The 20049-nt window shown below is 41.9% G+C and overlaps 1 protein-coding gene across 6 annotated transcripts in view; it reads left to right on the top strand.

The window, feature by feature from the left end:
- Positions 1-20049, top strand: part of PATJ (PATJ crumbs cell polarity complex component) — a 1201300-nt gene that overhangs the window by 1058733 nt on the left and 122518 nt on the right. For all 6 annotated transcript variants that reach the window (XM_069232550.1, XM_069232545.1, XM_069232547.1 and 3 more), the window contains one exon: positions 347-469. In XM_069232550.1, the coding sequence (XP_069088651.1) occupies positions 347-469 (123 nt within the window). The remainder of the gene's footprint in view (positions 1-346; positions 470-20049) is intronic.

Genomic DNA, 20049 nt, shown 5'->3' with positions numbered 1-20049 from the left:
CCTAATGTTAGCCAGTGTAACCATGCTTATTACAATCCAGGTGTGGTAACTGTAGTGTATGTCACTTCACTATAGAATCAAAATAATTTTTATATGGTAATTTGAAGGTTCCTTCAGAACAATTCTCGAATTATAATACTCAGGATGTTGTGTATGCAATTAGATGTCCATGCAATCAGATCTATGTTGGACAGATGTCATAAAAGTTTGATATGTGTGTGTGTGTCTGTATATATATTTAAAAACACATTGACACCTTAATTAGAATATTGAAATCATGGATAAATATAATATTTCTTGTGAAGCAGCATGCTGACAATGGTACTAACAATATTCTCATGGACAGGGACTCAACGATGCCCTCGGTATCAGTATAGCTGGTGGAAAAGGAAGCCCTCTGGGGGATATACCCATCTTTATTGCCATGATTCAAGCAAGCGGTGTGGCGGCTCGCACGCATAGACTCAAAGTAAGTGAAAGAAAATAATGCTATGAAACTTGAACAGGGATCCGCTTCTTGTTTTTCATTTCACCTGTAAGCAGTGCACTATACTTTAGTGTTACATTTATGTCACTTGCAGAGGTATTCACATATCTAAATTGTTGTTTGATGTAATTCATTTGGAACATTCATAAGACAGTCCAATACAAATCCTTGTGCAGCAAGAATACCAGCCTCCAGTGGCCAATATTTTGACCTCTTGATTCCTTTTGCACACATTTATGTTGAATCTATGAATATGGTAATTTACTATGAATGTACTACACATTCGAGAAAAAAAAAAAACTTTTTACCTCAAAATAAAGAAAATAGAATACACAATATCTTTCAACTGAGTAATGGTTAATATAATTTGAAATTACTAGCATATACTGAGTCCATTTTCAGAAAGGTGTTGCAGTTAGTGAAACTACTTTTGCAAGTGGACCCTTTTTTGCGAACCAGTCTATGTACTGTTATGTTTGTTCACTAAATCCTAATTCACAAGGGTTCATAGAACGACTAGCCTAGTGAATAATGATATGGCTGGTCGAAATTAGAGAGACCCCCCTGTTATTGGCTATAAACACAGGGATGGTAGCCCTGTGCATGAGACAGCAGGTCACCACCCATCTGTTTGCATTCTCAAATGGGATTATTTTTTTAAAAAGCAGCCCGTATTCTTTGAAGGAATCAGTGCTACTTGAAAAAATAAGTTTCTCGTTTGAGGATGCTTCAAGGAAAGCAGGCAGTGGCCCCTTGGACTACTGCCTCCTCACCCAGAGGCTGTCAACGGGATTCCCAAAAGGATCCCTTCTACTTTTCGAATCACTACATCCTTTGAGGAGTTGGTAACTGGTCAGTGATTAGCATCTGGCTTTGCAGTCACAAACCTCTGACGGATCATAACGAGTCACAGTTTGGAAGAAACGACCCTTTCCAAATTGCAATTTGGTATGGGTCACAAAACCCGTTTTATGAGTCAGAAAAAACTTTTGTGACTTTTAAAATGGGTTTTGTACATCAGGAAAAGGCATTTTGCATTTACTAACTGTGATTTTGAGAATTGCAGGTTTTGCACATGCGGAATATATTTGTACCCCTAACACTCTGTTCAGATCTTAGTGGTCGCAGTTTAAGTGTTTTGAAATATCACTAACTTTGTAAAGTATTATGAGGGGGGAAGTTCCCTAGGCCTCCATTTTACTGTGACATGTGCCGTAAGAGGCATCTCACTCCCAAGTGAGCTTAAATAAACGTCTGTGTAGCACAGTTACAGAGACTCCCACAGCTCAGAGTTTCTCACTGAGCAGTAATGCTGCTCCACCGAGTTTCAACTGCGAAGGTTCAAAGTGTTCAGAAAGCAGCAGCTCATTAACTTAAGTGCTCTCGGTTGAACCCAGAGGCCATCTCGTGCTACATACACCCTTCTTGACACCCTTCTTGCTATCACAGGTGAGTAGTCGGAGAAAAAACTAACAGAGGACTGGAGGCTGTCTGAATGAGATAGATAGGATGCAGAGAAAGCATTCAATAATGAGAATGTTGAGCCAAACCAAAATGGCATAAAACACTGACAAGTGAAAGCGGTTTGAAAGGGATTTTTGTTTTTGGTGGGGGTATTTTTCCAGCTTCATTTGACGTTCCCATTTTCCGATTTTCTGGAGATGCTCCTTTAATTCCAGCCCAAGTCAGTGCCTGATCTTGGTGGGGATGAGAGTTTTTCATTTTTTCATTTGTACACCTCTGCTGGAATGCCGAAACATAACTCCCAGTTCTTGTTCTTATCTGAGATGGGAATCAGAATCATAATTAAACCGTTTAGCCACACTCTGAACATTTCTCCTACTAAGCTTCATTTACATCCAGCTCAGTTTATTTTACCATATAACCCTTACATGGAATGGGCCATGAGGTGCATCTTCAACACCGATGTAATGAAAATGGGTATCCAGTCGAATACCCCACACTCCTGACACTTAAATAAAACTGTGAAGACTATAATGCACAAGGCCAATCTTTTGTACATGATCCGCTTACCTCGAAGGTTAACTTCATATATTGTATAAGACCCAAATAACGTAGACTTTTTGGGTAAACCTAACAATTTTTTGTGCAGTGTTTTATATCTTTTTCTCACTTTATAATCCAAGTTAGGCTTTGCTATACCTATCTTTATTATATTTTCTCCATTTTGTTTCCCCACCTTCAGTGCTATTTAAAAAAAAAAAAAATGATTTAGCACCTCTAGTTTGGACGTAAGAAATATTTTTCTTTCAAGAATATTGTTTTTTGTTGATTTTTTTTCTACCCCACATCTGCCTAAGAGTAGGTCTCAATTTATACTCTTGTTGCTATTTTGAAACTCAAAAGGAGATATCTCGCTTTCTTATGCAGAGTGTTCCTGCCAAGGGTCCAGTGGAAGCTCAGCTCAAGCACTTAAAAACATAATTATCCCTCGATCTTCATTTCATGCACTTTCCCTTGCAATTTGACAGGTCTGTGGGACAAGTAAATGTGTGTGGGGCATTGAAGGAATAGACCCCATCTGAAAAAAGCTTAATTCTCGGTCTATCAGCAGAACAGCCACCCCATTGAGAAACTCCACAGTTTCTTAAATTAGTGTATTTTCCTGTATCATTTGAAGGGTATGTTGTGCTTTGTTTACCAGATTCTTCCCAATGCAGTAGGCAATTGTAATTATGCTAAGCCTTTTGGTGAAAAGACCCATTATAAGAACCCACCAGTATACACAACACCCACATCTTTGATCTGGAACTGCCCAAGACAAGAGAAAATACGGAAATGGAAAGCGTTATCTCAGTCTTATAGTTAATGTGAACTCTGAGTTCAAGGATAAACCTTTGACCTACTGAATGCGAATCTGGACTGCTGCTTTGGCATGTGACATTACCATTTGAATGATGCTGCCACGAAGAAGCTCTTAAATGCAAGCAGACCAACTAAAATGTCTTTCAAAAGTGAGATGTATTGACACCCTTAGTGGTGAAGAAGCTAACACGGCCCTTCCAACAAACCGTTAGAATAGAAATGTAGCCGCAAACATCTTGCAAGTCTACTCAGCAAAGTTTATAACTTGCTGTATCACAATCAAACACACTAAAAATTGGATTATAGAATGAGATGAAAGAAAAACAATCACCACACCCATAGCGCTTGCTGACTTACCTGCATAAAAGCAGACCGTTTATGCTCTTTTATTCATTTTGTTAATGTTTCGTGTGCCTCTAAAACCTCCTGGCTTTAGAGGGATGCACTTTTCTGGTACTGAATGGGCCTACCTACTGGAACCTTAAAACAACATAAAAATGGTAAACTTAGCATTCCTGGATATTTACTATTTATGTTGTATGAGAAAGAGAAATATTTTTTATTGTTTATTCTTAAATTGATTTTGTTCTAGAGTACCTAATAAGGGTAACACATATGTAAGTGGTTGTCTCACTTCATTCATCTGGGTGTGTGCTCTGTCTCATATCTTGGAAACAGCTAGGCATCTTCCTTCAGGCATTCCCAATGGTGTTTCTAGGCTCCCACATGAGTTTAGGAGCATCATTTCCCACACCAACTCACTGAACTTGCTTCCTCCTTATTCATTTATTAGTCTGGTCCTGGGAAGAGAAAGAGAAAAACCCACAAAGGCCATAGGATAGATGGCTATACTCTGCCCAGTTTGAGTCATGGAGTATCTTGAACCGTGGCCGGTGTGTATCATTTGAGGGCCAAAAGGCTAAATGAACATCTTTCTGCACATCATTCATGAGTTACTGTTTGGAGATGGCAACGTCCCATCGCTTTTACATAGCCCCACACTCAAAGCTGTTTTGGAGGGTCTGATGTTTTACAAATTCCTATCTAACCAATGCTAGCCAGCATGAAAGTGCAGCACTCTCAATTAGAGCTAAGAGGATTTAGGTGAAGCTTGTGAAAGACTTTGTGCCTTAGTTGACTGCAGGGAAAAAATCATCAGAGATTGGATGTACTGGCAGCCAGCGGAGATGATTAGGGCAATCCTTTAACCAGAAGAATCAGGACATGGCTCTCAGGTTAAATGTGGCTACACAACTAGGGAGCTGGGAGGGTGATTGCACCGACCTGAGGAACTTCTAATCAGTATGCGTTCGTCAGCTCCCAGGTTCGGTTTGATAGCTATGTCTGGCGGCTTCTCCTTTGCAACCAAATCTTTGAGGAACCTCTTTGATTAAACACCCACATGTTTTAAACCTCAATTTGTGAAGCCTGCATGCAGAGAGGCACCCCCTAGAAAAACAAAGAGGGTAGCCCAAACTGGGAGGTAACTGAGTCCTCGGTATAACACCAAAAGAAGCTTTCTTAGCTCAGTGGAACATAAGACAGGTAAACTGAGAAATCCGCTGTTTGATTTGAATGGAGGTCAAACCTAAGTCACCCTCAGCACTGAACCTTTATATTTATTTAGATGAACACTACAGTTGTAGCAAAGTTCTAAAAGAGTGGCTCATTTAAAGTTACGATGCGGGTAGGGCTCCATGTGGCACCCACCAGTCGCTGTGCAGACATGGGCATCTGTTGACAATGCTGGAATCAATGGCACTGGCGTCGGTGGAGTTGGGCTTCAGTGCGGGATGGGACAGTGCTCATGTACCTCCAAGCGGTGTCCGCAGGCAGCGGATTCAGAGTCAGCATAGTGTGTCATTGTTGGGGATACCAAAGCTCAGGTGTGAGAGAGGCGATGCGGAGTGCGGGCCCACAGGTCACGGTGCAAGCAGCAGCTCGGTGTCGGCATCAGGTGGAGGCGGCGGTGAGACCAGGGTTACAGTATGAAGTGGGGCACGGCTCAGTGCGGCGGGGTCAGGTCACGGTGCAGGCAGAAGCGTTGTTGACTGCGTTGTGGTGGTTTTTCTTCTGTTGCAGCACAAAAGCCCCAGTTCCTAGTGCTGTAGGCAGATGAATCTGATTTCCTTGATATCCCCGAGACTTCCAACAGAAGGCAAGCTCTACTTCAAGCCCTTGGAGAAACTTCACAAGCTGGATACACAGCAAAGCCAGTCTTTGTCCTCTCTAAGGCCGAAGCAGCAACTGTTGGCCAACCCAGCAAGGCACACACAGCAAAGAGGCAGTACTCCTCCTCCAGCTCTTCTTCTTGGCAGAAGTTCCTCTTGATCCAGAAGTGTTCTAAAAGTCTGGGGGTTTGGGCCCACTACATATACTCATTTCTGCATTTAGAGTAGGCAAACTTCAAAGGAAAGTCTCTGTTGTTCACGAGATCCTGCCTTGCCCAGGCCTGGCTCCAGACGCACTTCAGGGGTCTGTGACTGCATTGTGTGAGGACAGGCACCCTCCCCACTCTAGCCCAGGAAGACTCATCAGGATATACAGGACACACCTCAACTTCCTTTGTGTCACTGTCTAGAGGAAATTCACTAACAGCCCAACTGTCAGTCTGACCCAGACGTGGATTCCACAGGCAGGCAGAGGCACAGAATGGTTAAGCAAGAAAATTCCCACTTTCTACAAGTGTCATTTTCAAACAGACAATCTAAAAAACAAATCTACCAAAATATGTATTTTTAAATTGTGAGTTCAGAGACCCCAAACTCCATATCTCAATCTGCTCCCAATGGGAAATTGCACTTAAAAGATATTTAAAGGCAGTCCCCATGTTACCCTATGGCAGAGATAGGCCTTGCAATAGTGAAAACGAATTTGGCACCAGTACATGTCTTACCTTTTAAATACACTGCACCCTGCCCCTGGGGCTACCTTGGGCCTACCTTAGGGGTGACTTCCATGTATTAAAAGGGAAGGTTTGGGCCTGGCAAATGGATACACTTGCCAGGTTGAATTGGCAGTGCAAAACTACAGACACTGCAGTGGCAGGTCTGAAACATGTTTACAGTACTACTCCTGTGGGTGGCACAATCAGTGCTGCAGGCCCACTAGTAGCATTTAATTGACAGGCCCTGGGCGCACACAGTGCATTTCACTAAGGACTTACTAGTAAATCAAATATGGCAATAATGGATAAACCAATCACCAATACAGTTTACAAAGGGAACACTTGCACTTTAGCACTGATCTGCAGTGGTAAAGTGCGCAGACAATAAACAAGCAAAACAGATCTGAAAAAATAGGAGGAAGAAGGCAAAACATTTAGGGATAACCCTGCAAAAAAGGCCATTTCCAACAGGAAATTGATTCAGTCAGTGTCAGATGCCCAGTTAAAAGGTCTTCTTAATAGACTGGATGACAAAGTTCTACTGTTCACAAATAGAGTCGAAGGGCTAAGATATTGAGTTTCAGACACTGAGGATCAGCAGTTTAGGTGCCAGGGGCCTTTAGGTCAACGTGATAAAGATCTAGCACAATTGAAAATCAAAAAAGAAGAGCTAGAAGACCACTCCTGTAGCTCCAGCCTATGTTTTGTGGGTATACCTGAATATAAAAAAGCTGGTATTGGTCCAGTCATTTTTGATCGAAAAATTTATTCAAATTCATGTTTTGTCTAAAATCCTTCACAGCCGTTATCTGATAGAGACATCTAGCTGCAGACTCCTTAACTTAGAATCTTCCCCAGGTGCTAGTCTGAATCTGGAAACTTATTCCCCTAGTATATCTGGGCATCGGCAGAGGGCGTCCCGCGACTCCGTAATGACGTCATCTGCCAGAGGTGATGCCAATGGAGTCAATATAACCCCCCTGCTGATGCACTGACGTCAGTTCCTTCTTTTCCAGGCTGAGAGTTGTTCTGGCTGTTTTTTTGGCCTCCTACGTTTTTGCCATATTCGGAACAGTGTGCTTATGTCTTCAGGATTTAAACCCTATGGGTCCTATGGATGGCAGATGTTGGCTCCAGATCCTCATTCAGTGTGAATGGGGTGCCTGGGTGAGCACCATGACGCAGGAGACTGCGGCTCCTGTCAGCAACTTCGGCCGAAGGCTCTTGGCAACGGTAGGATGAAGCTTGTAGTGGTGCAGATGGCAGAGTCTCGGCCTTCCCATTGTATGAAATCTCCTTCTCGGTCTGACATTAGTTCGCTGAGCCGCTCGAGGAGTCGCTCTTGTGGAAAAACTGTCTCTGTCCAAAGGTAAGTCACATAGACGGTCAAGGCCTCGGCATTTACCGACCTTACCGCAGTCGACCTCCTGTCATTTCTCTGCCGAGGAGGCGAGGTCAAGCTCTGCCCGCACCTTTCCACCTTTCCTGGAGATGGGGCGACTCTAGACCAGATGCATGCATATTATTCTTCTCTGCATGCCATCTTTGGTCAGCCACCTTCCTCTGGAGTGCCTGTTGGTCCCAAGGAAGTCTGCAGTACCTTGAATGTGCCCACGCCTACGGGTTCGCCCTCAGCTTCAGTTAGGCCTACAGTGCCTTTTGACTGGACAGAATCCTGCTATGCCGGTGCACAGTCCTTTAGGGTGCCCACCTTCAGCGCCAATATCCGATCAGCCAACTCTGGCGACTTCAGTGGCGGCATCAATCGAAGTTGACTCCCCTTCTCCATCTGACGTCGATGTTGAGGTATTGCCTTCTTGATGCCGGTCGATGTCGGGAACAGCTCCGGTCCTTCCTCCACAAGACCCATTCCTGTTGTTCCTGCTGCAGAAAATGGTGGAGAGGCAGTACTGGAGTCGGGCCTCCTAGAGAGCACAGCTGGTTGTCTACTCTGGCTACTGCTAGTGGCTTGGATTCTTCTCTGACTTCAGGCCTCTTTTCCCCTCCTGGACTTGCTACGGAAGTGAGTTTCTCCATTGCAGACATGCTGAAGAGGATTGCGGAGGTGTTAAGTCTAACCTTCCCTTAATGGATTTGACTTCCGATCCTTTAATTGATATTCACCATCAAAGCCAGACTGGGGTTGAGCCAGTGCTCCCTTATAGTTAGGCACTACATGATGTCTTGTTGGGTGCTTAGGCTAAGCCTCCTACAGGGGCCCCTGTTGACAGAGATATATCCAACAGGAACCGACTTGCCGTGGGTGGTTCACCTTGTTTGCTCAGACATCCTACTCCTCACAGTTGTGGCACGGGCCACTTTCACTTTCCTTGACTGATATAGGGTCTCTCCCCACCTACTCCTCCTGATAGAAAGTCCAGGACTAGAAGTCTGTAGCAGGCATATTTTTCCTCCACAGGTACTGCTCTACGTTCTGTGAACAGGTCTTGTGTTCTTGAGTGTTTCTCTCATTCATTATGGGACTCTAGCGAACAGTTTACCCTGACTTCCAGGTGAGGTCAAGAGTGCTCTTACTCCTATAATTTAGGACGAGTGGAATGCAGCTAAATTAATCGTTCACTGAGGCATGGATTCCACTGACTGTGGGTCGAGCTATGGCTTCCTCAGTTGCACTCCGTGGCTGTGCCTGGTTACGTACCTCAGGGTTCTCAGTGCCAATCCAATCTACATTACTTGAAGTGCCATTTAATGGTGCCCATTTGTTTGGTGCACAGACTGACTCAGCCTTGAGACGTTTTTGAGACAAAAGGGGTGGAGCACGGAGTTAACTTTGTTTCTCTTTCTATCCTTTGGCTCTTCATCTCTACTGTCAGTGTTCCTCATGTCAGTCTTGCTTCTGCTGGGCCTTGAGGCTTTCAGTTATCTTAATATTTATTTAATTCGAATGCCCGGTGGGAGCTCCTTCTTGCCAGGTGCTGAGTTTCCGTGGCTTGTCATTGCCATAATGTGGTGTTGTGACAGCCTGTGCACTTTTTCATGCATGGATTTTTTAGGCTTCTTTCTTTATCATTATTACTTGATGTAAAGTAATGATTTCTGCTTTAAGTTTTGTCAGTGTTGCTCAAATAGAGGTTATCATTTATAGCCCACCTGATTTAAGGTGATACTGTTTGCTTCACTCTGAAGGCAAGCTTATGCTTAAGAGTCATTACATGTCTGGTATTCTAAGTGGGGTATTTATGTCCTATGCTGGTATGCTAAAGAGCATTTTTATCTGTTTTTTCCTTTCATGGTTTTTTCCCCATTTCGCTCTTGACAGAGAGTTAGTTTTTTTTTTATTTTATTTTTTTACTTTTGCATTCATACAATTTTAGTAGTAATCCTTATAGGGAACTGGGGATATTACCAACTCTTTTGGTTTTCTGTGCCTCTGAGAATATTGTGTACTTTGTCCTCTTGTACTGTCAAATAGGTTAGCTGTTGTGCTTCACTTTTTGACACGTACATTTATCTTTTTCCTCTGATAAAACTCTCTTCTTCAGGATTTTCAGCCTTTTTTTTTTTTTGTCTTATAGGGTTCAATTATGTATTCCTTGCAGTTTACGTATTTTCTACACTTTGGTGTAGACTTTTCTATAGTGTCGAACTATCCTATGCAACATTCTAATTTCTTTTCCTAACTTCAGTGAGTCCATAATAAGTCTTCATGGACATGTACCTCTTTGTCATTTTTGCTTAGTCTACTGTGTAGACTTCTTGTTATTGAACTCTTTGGAGTTCTTTTACATTTGCTGCCCTTGTGTGCAGGACTTCCTTCCTTTGGAAGGATTTTTCCCTTTTTCAGGGGTACTTCTTCTTCTCTATGACAATATTATATCTGTCATATTTGATAAGGTTTATTATTGATACCTCATATAGGTCCAGTTGCTTTCTTTTTTCATGACTCTATTGTAGTTGAGTTCCCACTTGGAGGTGTGTTGTTATTGGATGTATTCATTAAATTCGGACTGATTCTTTTCCTAAGAATCTAGTTAGTTGTATAGTTTCTCCATTGTGGTCTTTCTACTGTATCCTTTGATCCTATATTGACCTCTGTTTCCACTTCTATAACAAGGCCATTCTTGCCTGAAAAAAAAGAATAAAATAAATAAAAGTTGTCACTTTGTGACAAACATATATACATCTATGGGTGTTATATATATACATATATATATATATATACATATATATACATATATATATATGTATATATATATGTGTGTGTGTATGTATGTGTGCACATGTTAACACATATGGATATACGCTTGGTACTACATAGGCATTGGATCTTTCCTCCTATGTCGATAGATGTGTATTTTATGCATCTTGATGATGATTTTCTTATTTTTGTTACTTTTTCTGGAGGTAAAGTAGTTCATATGCCACATGATTAGTCTTGTTCTCTTCATTGGGGGCAACTGTCTGTTTTCTCTGCACGAGATACTCTTATTATGTTGCTTTTCGATGTAGGTCTGATTGGTATATACTTTTCTATGGTGAGAGGTTCTGCTCCATGGCCAGTTATGCTACTCTGTGTTCCAACAGCGTGGATTCTGCAATTACGGTCTAAATCTAGGAATGGATAGATGTATATCCGCTAGCTTAGTTGTGTAGGAATGCACCCTCTTTTTGACATAGCTACCCTCACTGTCATTATGACTGGACTGTTTTCATTGAGATCTTACTAACCAGGAACCCAGTGATTGGTTGATTAGAACTTTACACACCCCACAATTGGCATAGTGGTGCCCCCATATAAGTCCCTAGTATATGGTACCTGGGTACCTAGAGTGTTAGGACACCAGGGGTTCGCCATGGGCTGCAGCATGTATTATGCCACCTTTGGGAGCCCATGCAAAATGTGTCTGCAGGCCTGCCATTGCAGCCTGCGTGAAAAGGTGCATGCACCTTTTCACCACAGGTCATTGCACCAGGTCACTGTAGGTGACCGCTATGGTAGGCTCTCCTAGCCCAGAGGGCAGGGTGCATGTCCCTGACTGTGCATTCTTTGAGGTCGACAAGACTCCAGCCTGCACCAAGAAGTAAGAAGGAATCTCCCTTGGAGTGAAGGAGTCACTCCCCTGCATCTGCAGGCACCAACTGCAATAATGACCGGCTGCATGAATCTTCTCTCTGCCAGAACTGCATGGATCCTGCATCACGTACTGCAATCATTTTCTTAAGTCCTCCTGATGGGTTTGGGGAAAACCAGGTACCTAGCTCTGCTCTCCTGGTCACTGGGGGGTTTCTCTGGTACTCACGTCTTGGGGTTCCTAGTTCCATCAGCTCCCCTCTAACGATTTCACATCCTTGGGTGGGGGACTGTATCTCGCATTCCACTTGTTTAGTATATGGTTTCGCCCTCCCCTAGGGCCTACTCTGTTTTCTAATATTTTTGCCAATGCTTGCTGTTTTATGCTCCTCACTGATTGCTATTGTGTATATAATTAGTGTGCCTACTTACCTCCAGTTGGGAGGACTGCCTAATAGTTTTCTAGTGTTTGTGTTACCATAATAAAGTATCCTTATTTTTGTAATGATGTGTGGTTCTTTCATGTATGATAGTGCTGTGTGACTATAGTGGTATTCCATAAAATTTGCATGTCTCCTTGATAAGTCCTGGCTGCTCGTCCACAGCTACCTCTAGAGAACCTTGGCTTCCTAGACACTGCCTACACTTCACTAATAGGGGATACCTGGACCTGGTATAGGGTGATAAGAATGTAGGTGTCAACCAGCCCAGCTTCCTACAAGTTGCTTCTACTATCATCCAATCACGGGTAGTCTTTCTTAGCCATGTTTGCTTCTCTTTATGATCACAATACTGTGGTCATTTCCACAGTCTTGCTGTTCTGTTCAAACATGGGCTTTCATTCCTTTAAAAGAGTGAGTAGCTTTACCTTAGTTACCTTTTACACTGGTTGCTCATGTTCACATAGCTTTCTTCATTCCATGATTTTATGGTTCCCAAGTCCTAATCAGTGGTTCCTCTGTGGAGTCCATGGGCGTGCCATATGTTAAGGCTCACATACCTTCTTCTGTATGTTGGTCTTTTCAAATTTTTTTAGACCGCTTCCGTTCTCAGAACATAATTTTCAGGGTATAGAACATAATTTTATTTGTGCGGGCATGGGTATGTTTCTACCCATGTTCTTACCGTTTTTATATCCCTTTTCTTACAGTTGTCTGTTTCCTAATGAGGATGTTCTTCCTCATGGGTATTTTTTCGTATACTTAGTATTTTTCTCCAGTACTAAATCCGTTTTCCTTCTGCATAAATGGCTTTCCCTGTGGTTAAGTTGCTTATGACACATAACATGGATGAGTTTATTCTATGCTCTAACATGGATGAGCTTCTTTCTGTGCTCTCCTGTTTTATTGTGTTATTCACCTGTGCTTACTTCCACAGGTTGAGATGTCATTGAGTGTTATTATTCTCCCTCATTTTTCTTCTTCTCCAGTCTTTTACTCTTGTTCTTGACCGGTTTCATGACACTTAGACTCTTTCGAGGATCTCCGTTCACAGCCCCGCCTCCAGGTTTTTTATACTTTGGTATCTGATAAGGAATCTGCGGCTAGATGTCTCTATCAGCTGAACAAGTTACTTACCTTCGGTAAAAATGTAACTTGTAGATACAAGATCTAACCGCAGATTCCTTAACGGCCATCCCATCTTCCTCACTCTGGGAATCAAGTCCCTCTGTGGTCTCCATACTTTTCATATTGTAAATCTACACCTAGGTTTAAGACATAGGTGATAATTGACACAAGGGTGTCTTTTATTTGAAGCACACTGTTTCCATTACCAGTTTCTATTGGGGCTTCAGGTTTTGAGCGCATTAAAAAATCATGTAAAAACTGACACCAGCGCATCAGCGGGGGTGTTATATGGACACTGTTGACCTCAAATCTGGCGCACTGTGTCATTATGGAGTGGCGCGGCACCCTATGCCGATGCCCAGACGTACTAGGGGAAAAAGTTTCCGGATCCAGGCTGGCGCCTGGGGAAGATACTAAGTTAAGTAATCTGCGGCTAGATCCTGTCTCCACCAGATACATCGTTTCCAAAGGTAAGTAACTTGTTCATCTCTGCAAGTGAAATTTTAAAGAGTACATGTTTAAAGAACTGATTTTGTCTAACACTGTCATCACAAAATCCTTCAAAGTTAATAACGTATTTGATGTTTGTATATTTTCTGGTATGGTGATCAAAACTGCACGGATACTCAAAGAATTCAAAAACATGACTTACCAATTCAGATCAACTTGTACACAGGCTTCCATAGTTCAGCAAGTTAAGCTGAAAGTCCTACATAAAGAGAAGTCTGAATTTTCATAGATGTAAAAGAAGTACAATTCTGTCTTGATTAAATCATTTTGAAGACCTACAATTGATTTTTGATAAATTTGCAATTATGACCTAGTTACTGGTTCACTGGGGATAGTTTATCTCTGAGAGAACTGGTAGGCTACAGGTGCTGATCCATGGCACCAAAAGAGTGTTTTAACTAGCTAATGCGGGCCACAAGCAAGTAAAGTCTCCAGTTTCGGCAGTATTGGGTGGGATAACTGGTAGGGGGTTGGTTGGGGAGTAAGGCATAAACGGGTAATATGCAAGAAAATAAATAAAGACACTAGTAAAAGAGATAATGAAGCTGTATACGAATTGAATTGTATACAAATCAGTAACTACGATTTGATGTCAGTTTTAAATGTAAAGTCGTGAAATGTCAATAGTTTAAACAATATGAAGAAATATAAGGCATTAATGAGATGGTTAAGAGACCCCCTTTAAAAGTAGAAAACAAAACTTTGGGTCCCTAATTGGATATCTTATGTATTTTTCATCTGCTCATGCATCTAATAGAGATATTGTCATTTATTTTAAACAGTCTCAAAGCTTAAAAATCCTTCAAACTATTCATATTAAGAAGGGTGGTGGGTAATGATTACATCTTCTATTCAAAACAATCCTTAAACTGGTTAGCTGTTGCAGCCAGGTAGAATTTTCATCCTTGGCGTGGTCTCCCTTAACTTTTTGCCTCTGTTTACCAAGTTGTTGATGTGTGCTGGACCCTGTTTTTGCTGTTTTTGTTACTCTGGGCACTTTACCACTGCTAAAGTGCAAGTGCTCCTATACAAAAAGTGTATGTAATTGGCTTATCCATGATTGGTATATTTGATTTACTAGTAAGTCCCTAGTAAAGTGCACTAGAGGTGCCCAGGGCCTGTATATCAAATGCTACTAGCGGGCCTGCAGCACTGGTTGTGCGACCCACATTAGTAGCTCTGTAATCATGTCTCAGACCTGCCACTGCAGTGTCTGTGTGTGCAGTTTTTAACTGTAACTTCGACTTGGCAAGTGTACCCACTTGCCAGGCCTAAACCTTCTATTTTCTTGCATGTAAGGCACCACTAAGGTAGGCCCTAAGTAGCCCCAAGGGCAGGGTGCAGTGTATGGTTAAGCTAGGACATATAGTAATGTGTTTTATATGTCCTGACAGTGAAATATTGTTAAATTCGTTTTCACTGTTGCAAGGCCTGTCCCTCTCATAGGTTAACATAGGGGCTACCTTTAAATATGATTAAAGTGTAGATTTCCTTTGAGAGCTAATAGACATGTGGAGTGTGCTCACAATTAAAAAATACATCTTTTAGTAAAGTTGATTTTAAGATTGTGTGTTTGAAAATGCCACTTTTAGAAAGTGGGAATTTTCTTGATTAAACCATTTCTCTGACTCTGCCTGTTTGTGGATTCCTTGTCTGGGTCAGTTTGACAGTTGGACTGGTTGCACCTCTCACTAGACAGTGAAACAAAGGGAGCTGGGGTGTAGTCTGCATTTCCTGATGAGCCATCTGTGGTAGGAAGGAGGGGAGGAGTGGTCCCTCACACCTGAAAGGGCTGTGCCTGCCCTCACACAATGCAGTCTCCAACTCCCTGGTGTGTGTCTGGGCCCTGGCTTGGGCAAGGCAGGATTTCACAAACAAGAGAGACTTTCCTTTGAAGTAGGCCTACTTCAAAGGGCAAAATGGGTATAAGAAGGGCACCCAAAACCACAGACTTTAGAACACTTCTGGAAACCAAGAGGAACCTCTGCCTGGAGAAGAGCTGAAGATCTGAGGAAGAAGAGCTGCCCTGCCTGTGCTTTGTGGAGCTATCCTGCAGTTGCTGCTTCTGCCTGTGCTAGAGGACAAATACTGGACTTTGTGTTGCCTTCCTTCTTGTGAAGATCTCCAAGGGCTTGATTTAGAGGTTGCCTCCTGTTGTTTGAGGTCTGAGGGACAGCAAAGACTTCTCTCTTCCAACACCTGGAGTCTCTGGAGAGACTCCTACTCAGCCAGGTGGTGCACATCCAGTCCCTGGGACCCTGAAAGGAGAAGCTGGCAGCCCAAGAGTGAGAAATCCACGCATAGACTGCAGTGAAGGGAAAAGATCAACGCAACTCTGATCTGCGGCTGAAAAGTTGACGCTCCACCGGCTTCACGGCTGAAAATCGACAGTAGTCTGCAAGCAACCAGAAGATCGACGCCCACGGTTGGAGAAATGACTCACAGCATTGCTGAAGGAGGCTGGTGAGATCGCAACCCACGCTGCATGGTTTTCAGACCATCGTGCAGCTGAATTTCTGACACAAACACCGCTGGGCGTGCAAAAACGACACAAGGCCTGGCCGGACCCGAGAGTACTGACCGTATTGACGCATCTCTCTCCTGCGGAGAGAAGAAATGATGCACACTGACCCAACCGAAGGAGAACCGCCGCTAGGTCTCGCTCGTGAGTGATATCAACGTATCGGAAGCCCTTTTTGACGCACACTCACCAGTGCAGGGGTTATTTTTGACACACCCAAGGTACATTGTCACGCTAACAGCGTTGTGTTTAAAACTACATGAAGACTCTTTTTGCTTTTTAATTGATAACTTGACTTGTGCATTGTGGATTTTTGTCATTTTGGTCTTGTTTTGTTTAGATAAGTATTTTCTATTTTTTCTAAACCTGTGTTGTGTTTCATTTTGTAGTGTTTTCCTTAAGTTACTGTGTATGTTGGTACAAATACTTTACACCTAGCACTCTGAAGTTAAGCCTGTTGCTCATGCCAAGCTACCAATGGGGTGAGCGGGGGTTAACAAAGGGTGATTCTCTTTTACCCTGACTAGAGTGAGGGTCCTTGATTGGACAGGGGGGTAACCTGACTGCCAACCAAAGACCCCATTTCTAACAAGCCCTCTAGAGGACAACTGCAAATGTTTGCAGCAGCTAAATTTTTCTTAATGCCTTTTACAGGCCATCTGATAGTGGGAGGTGATTTCAGCTGTTTACAGTCTGTTACTCTAGACATGTTGCTGAAAGTTAAGACTACATAAACCTGTACTTTGAAACCTGTACTGCTAGGTCATCACTGAAATTATTTTTGTGTCTTTAAAAAAAACATTTAACTCAGCATTCCATTTAGATTGTTTCTTAATCTTACAACATATCATAAGGAAAAAAGTAGAAATGATTGCCAGTCACCTTTCCAATCATTATTTTGTTCAAATTGAAGTAGAATTCAAATCATTTTATTCTCCCAGTACCAGATAGACTTTTAGTAAAGAACTACTCCAGGATCATGATTGGGTATGAGATTTGTTTCGTTTTATCAAGGAATTTATTTCAAATACCTATACAACCAGCAAAGTTAGCTATGTGGGAAACATTTAAGGCTGCGTTAAAGGCTTATAATATTGGCTATTTATCGACACAGAAAATACTATGACATGCTGAAATCAGAGCTATGCAAAAAGATGTAGAACATGTTGCTTCCTTAATGTTAATTCGAAGTCCAATTGAGAGTAGAACTGAATGGGGAAAAAGCAAAGCAATTTTTAAAAATATTTTATACTTTAAGAGAGCAAATAATTAATGATAAAACACTAAGACAACATGTTTATGAAGAGAGTGAACACATGGATAAATTGTTAGCATGGGCAGCAAAAGCCAGAATTAATCAGAATCGGATAATCGTAATCTTAGAGCCGGCCTAGAAGAGTTTCCTTTTTTTTTTTTTTTTGCAACTTTATACATTGATCTGTACAGCTTAAAGGTAAGTGGGAGGCAGATAACTGAGTACTTGGATAAAATTCAGATTCTCAAAATAATTAGTAAATAGGCACATGAATACATTAGACCCATTTCCAAACCTGAATTAGCACTGTTGTTAGAAAGTTTATTGAACAGGAAGGCTTGTGGTAATGATAACCTGCCTTCAGAATTTAATAAATTATTTTTCTTCTAAATGAATTAAAAGTATTACAAAATGAAATCATTATGGCTGGATCCATTCCAGATTTTATTTGCTCCAATGTTTGTACAATTTCATATAGATCAATAAGTCTGTTAAATTTGTATTATTCACGACATGCATAAATCTTTGCTAACTATCTCGCTGCTGCTATCTCAGTTTACACTGAGCCTAACAAATGTATCTAGTAAAGCCACTATTGTAAATTATTCAAAACACAGGCAAGATTCAAGTTGCCAAGTGTACTCATCAAGGGTACGCCACGTCTCTGTTGCAATTTGCACTTTTTGTAGAGCCTTTGGCAGTTACAGTTCATGCTGATAATAGGATTGAACCTCTGATTCCCCAAATGATTAAACTGAAGCTATATGCAGATAATATGCTTTTGGGTTTCAAAGTTGAGAACGACCAATATAACTTGTACACTGGATAAGATTCTGAATTTTAACAAGATTAAAACTTCTAAAGGCTGACTTGAAAACCTCCAAGATGTTTCCTCATGTTGTAGATAAAGCACTATTAGTAGCCCCAGGAATGGGCTTGGCAGCTGGTATAGGATTCTTTAGCAGGATACCAATGCTTACATCCATCCAGTGCACATGAGTTAGGTTAATTCACCCCATGTCAGATTGCTATGTCGGGTAAAACATTCTGGCAAGTGCTCCACTAAAAAGAGCAAGGGAAGAGAGCCCCCCGATGAAGTGATGGAGCCCGTCTTTGTACTTTGAATTTAAGGCATCATGATGCATGTCGCAGGCTCAGAGACGAAGAAAATAAATGACACAACAACTCGAGCACCAGGACTCCGAGCACCAGGACTCCTAACTCACCAACTCTAAATACCAGTGATCCTGTATTCATTTTAGGGTGAATCCTGAACAATGGTGTCAGCCATTTATTGACATTTGATTAAGCACTTATGAATCCTTTTTGGTGCTTACTTTATTATTTTCTTTTTTATGAAAACTCCAAACTTTAGGAACTTTTGTATTTATTTGGGGACCCAGACTGATTGTAGAGTACGTTTTCACAAAGCCGGTTAGTGTATGGGGGATATTATTTGTTTTCTATTCACTGCCATAAAATGTAGTCCCCCCTGATTAAATGTGGGGCGGTGTTGACGATGGTCCTATCCAGGAAAACCTATTTTTTCGTATTTTGTGCTTCTACTCCTTTATTAGGGCCACATTTCTCATAGTCAGTTTTTTGTGTCTTTCAGTGCTTCGTCTCTTCATGAGGGGATTGCTTGCAGTCTGTTCTTCTCTGCGACAAAGCTTGAAACCAGTTGTCTTTTGTGATGCAGGCAGCTCTGCAAGTGCTTTAGCATTGCCATATGGTGATTTTATGCAGTAAAATAAAATTTGGTACATGGCTTTTACTTATGAACTCCTATCGCTCACCTTCATGCATGGTCGTAACAGGCACATTAACAGCAGCATTCGCTGAATAAGGTCCCAGCTAAAACCACTCCTTCCTAAGGTTATGGTTCCCAGCCTGTGCTGCTGATCCTGACCTCCACCCTCCGTATTTTCTTCTCTCGAGTATTCTGCAGGTCTAGGATATCTTCTTCCGCTGCATATATAAATCCTCCTCAACTGTGCAAGGATTATCAGTACAACAGCCAAGATGTCTGAAGCTGTGTTTGAAGACGGTGCTTCGTTATGCTTCTTGCTGGTGGCACCTCGTGAAGGTGCTGGCCCTGTGCATCATGCAAAATGAGTGACCTTTTCTTCAACTTCAGGCCACGTGGACTGTACTGATTGCAAGCACATATCTAGGTTTTTGACTGTTTATTAAACTATTCTGTAAATAGATGTTTTGCCAGCATTAAATGTTTCATAGATTCACACGGTTAAATGCCATCGGGATGTGAATGCCTTGAATTTCAACACATCAGTAAACAGTATTCACATACTCTGTGACAAAACCATTATGCTTATTTATTAACACATTCACGTCTTTGTAAACTGTTGAAACTTCTGCCAGGTGGATAGCTCAGCGCATTACCTCCACTAAGGACAACCATATTTCAGATTTCTATCATCTTAATGGGGAGATGCCCCATAGCTGAGCTCTGCTCTGTCTCTCTCGTGCAAATAAGAATCTTCATTTATTTTACTAGTGCTTACAGGGGGGTCTTTTTTTCTACGTTTAGCCTCACTGGCTGGTGAATTATTGTGTCTCTGGACAAGGAGAGATTTGCTTTTAAATATCTGAAACTCTTGTGAAGAAAAAAAAAATCCTTCATTAGATCATGTTCCGCAGCCTGTGTGAAGTGACCTGCCATCCACTTCCCGATAAAAGGCACAAAAACCAAAGCATTCTACACATGAATGTTATAAACAGGTGTCCACTAAGGTAGCTTGTAAGAAGAAACTTCTCTATTCTTCTCACAATTCTATTTAAAAAAATGAACACGCCTGTGAATAAAGGGAGCTTGCAAAATAAGATTCTGTACATTTCTTTTTTTTGCAGAAAACGGTTCTGAGAAAGGAGCAGTGCCGACACGACAAGCCTGCAACCACTCCTCTAACGTTCCCCCCCCAAATCATTCCCTTCATTCCAAC

This window comes from Pleurodeles waltl, chromosome 4_2, assembly GCF_031143425.1.
Source record: "Pleurodeles waltl isolate 20211129_DDA chromosome 4_2, aPleWal1.hap1.20221129, whole genome shotgun sequence".
NCBI lineage: Eukaryota > Metazoa > Chordata > Amphibia > Caudata > Salamandridae > Pleurodeles > Pleurodeles waltl.
This window is presented reverse-complemented; position numbering and strand designations above follow the sequence as displayed.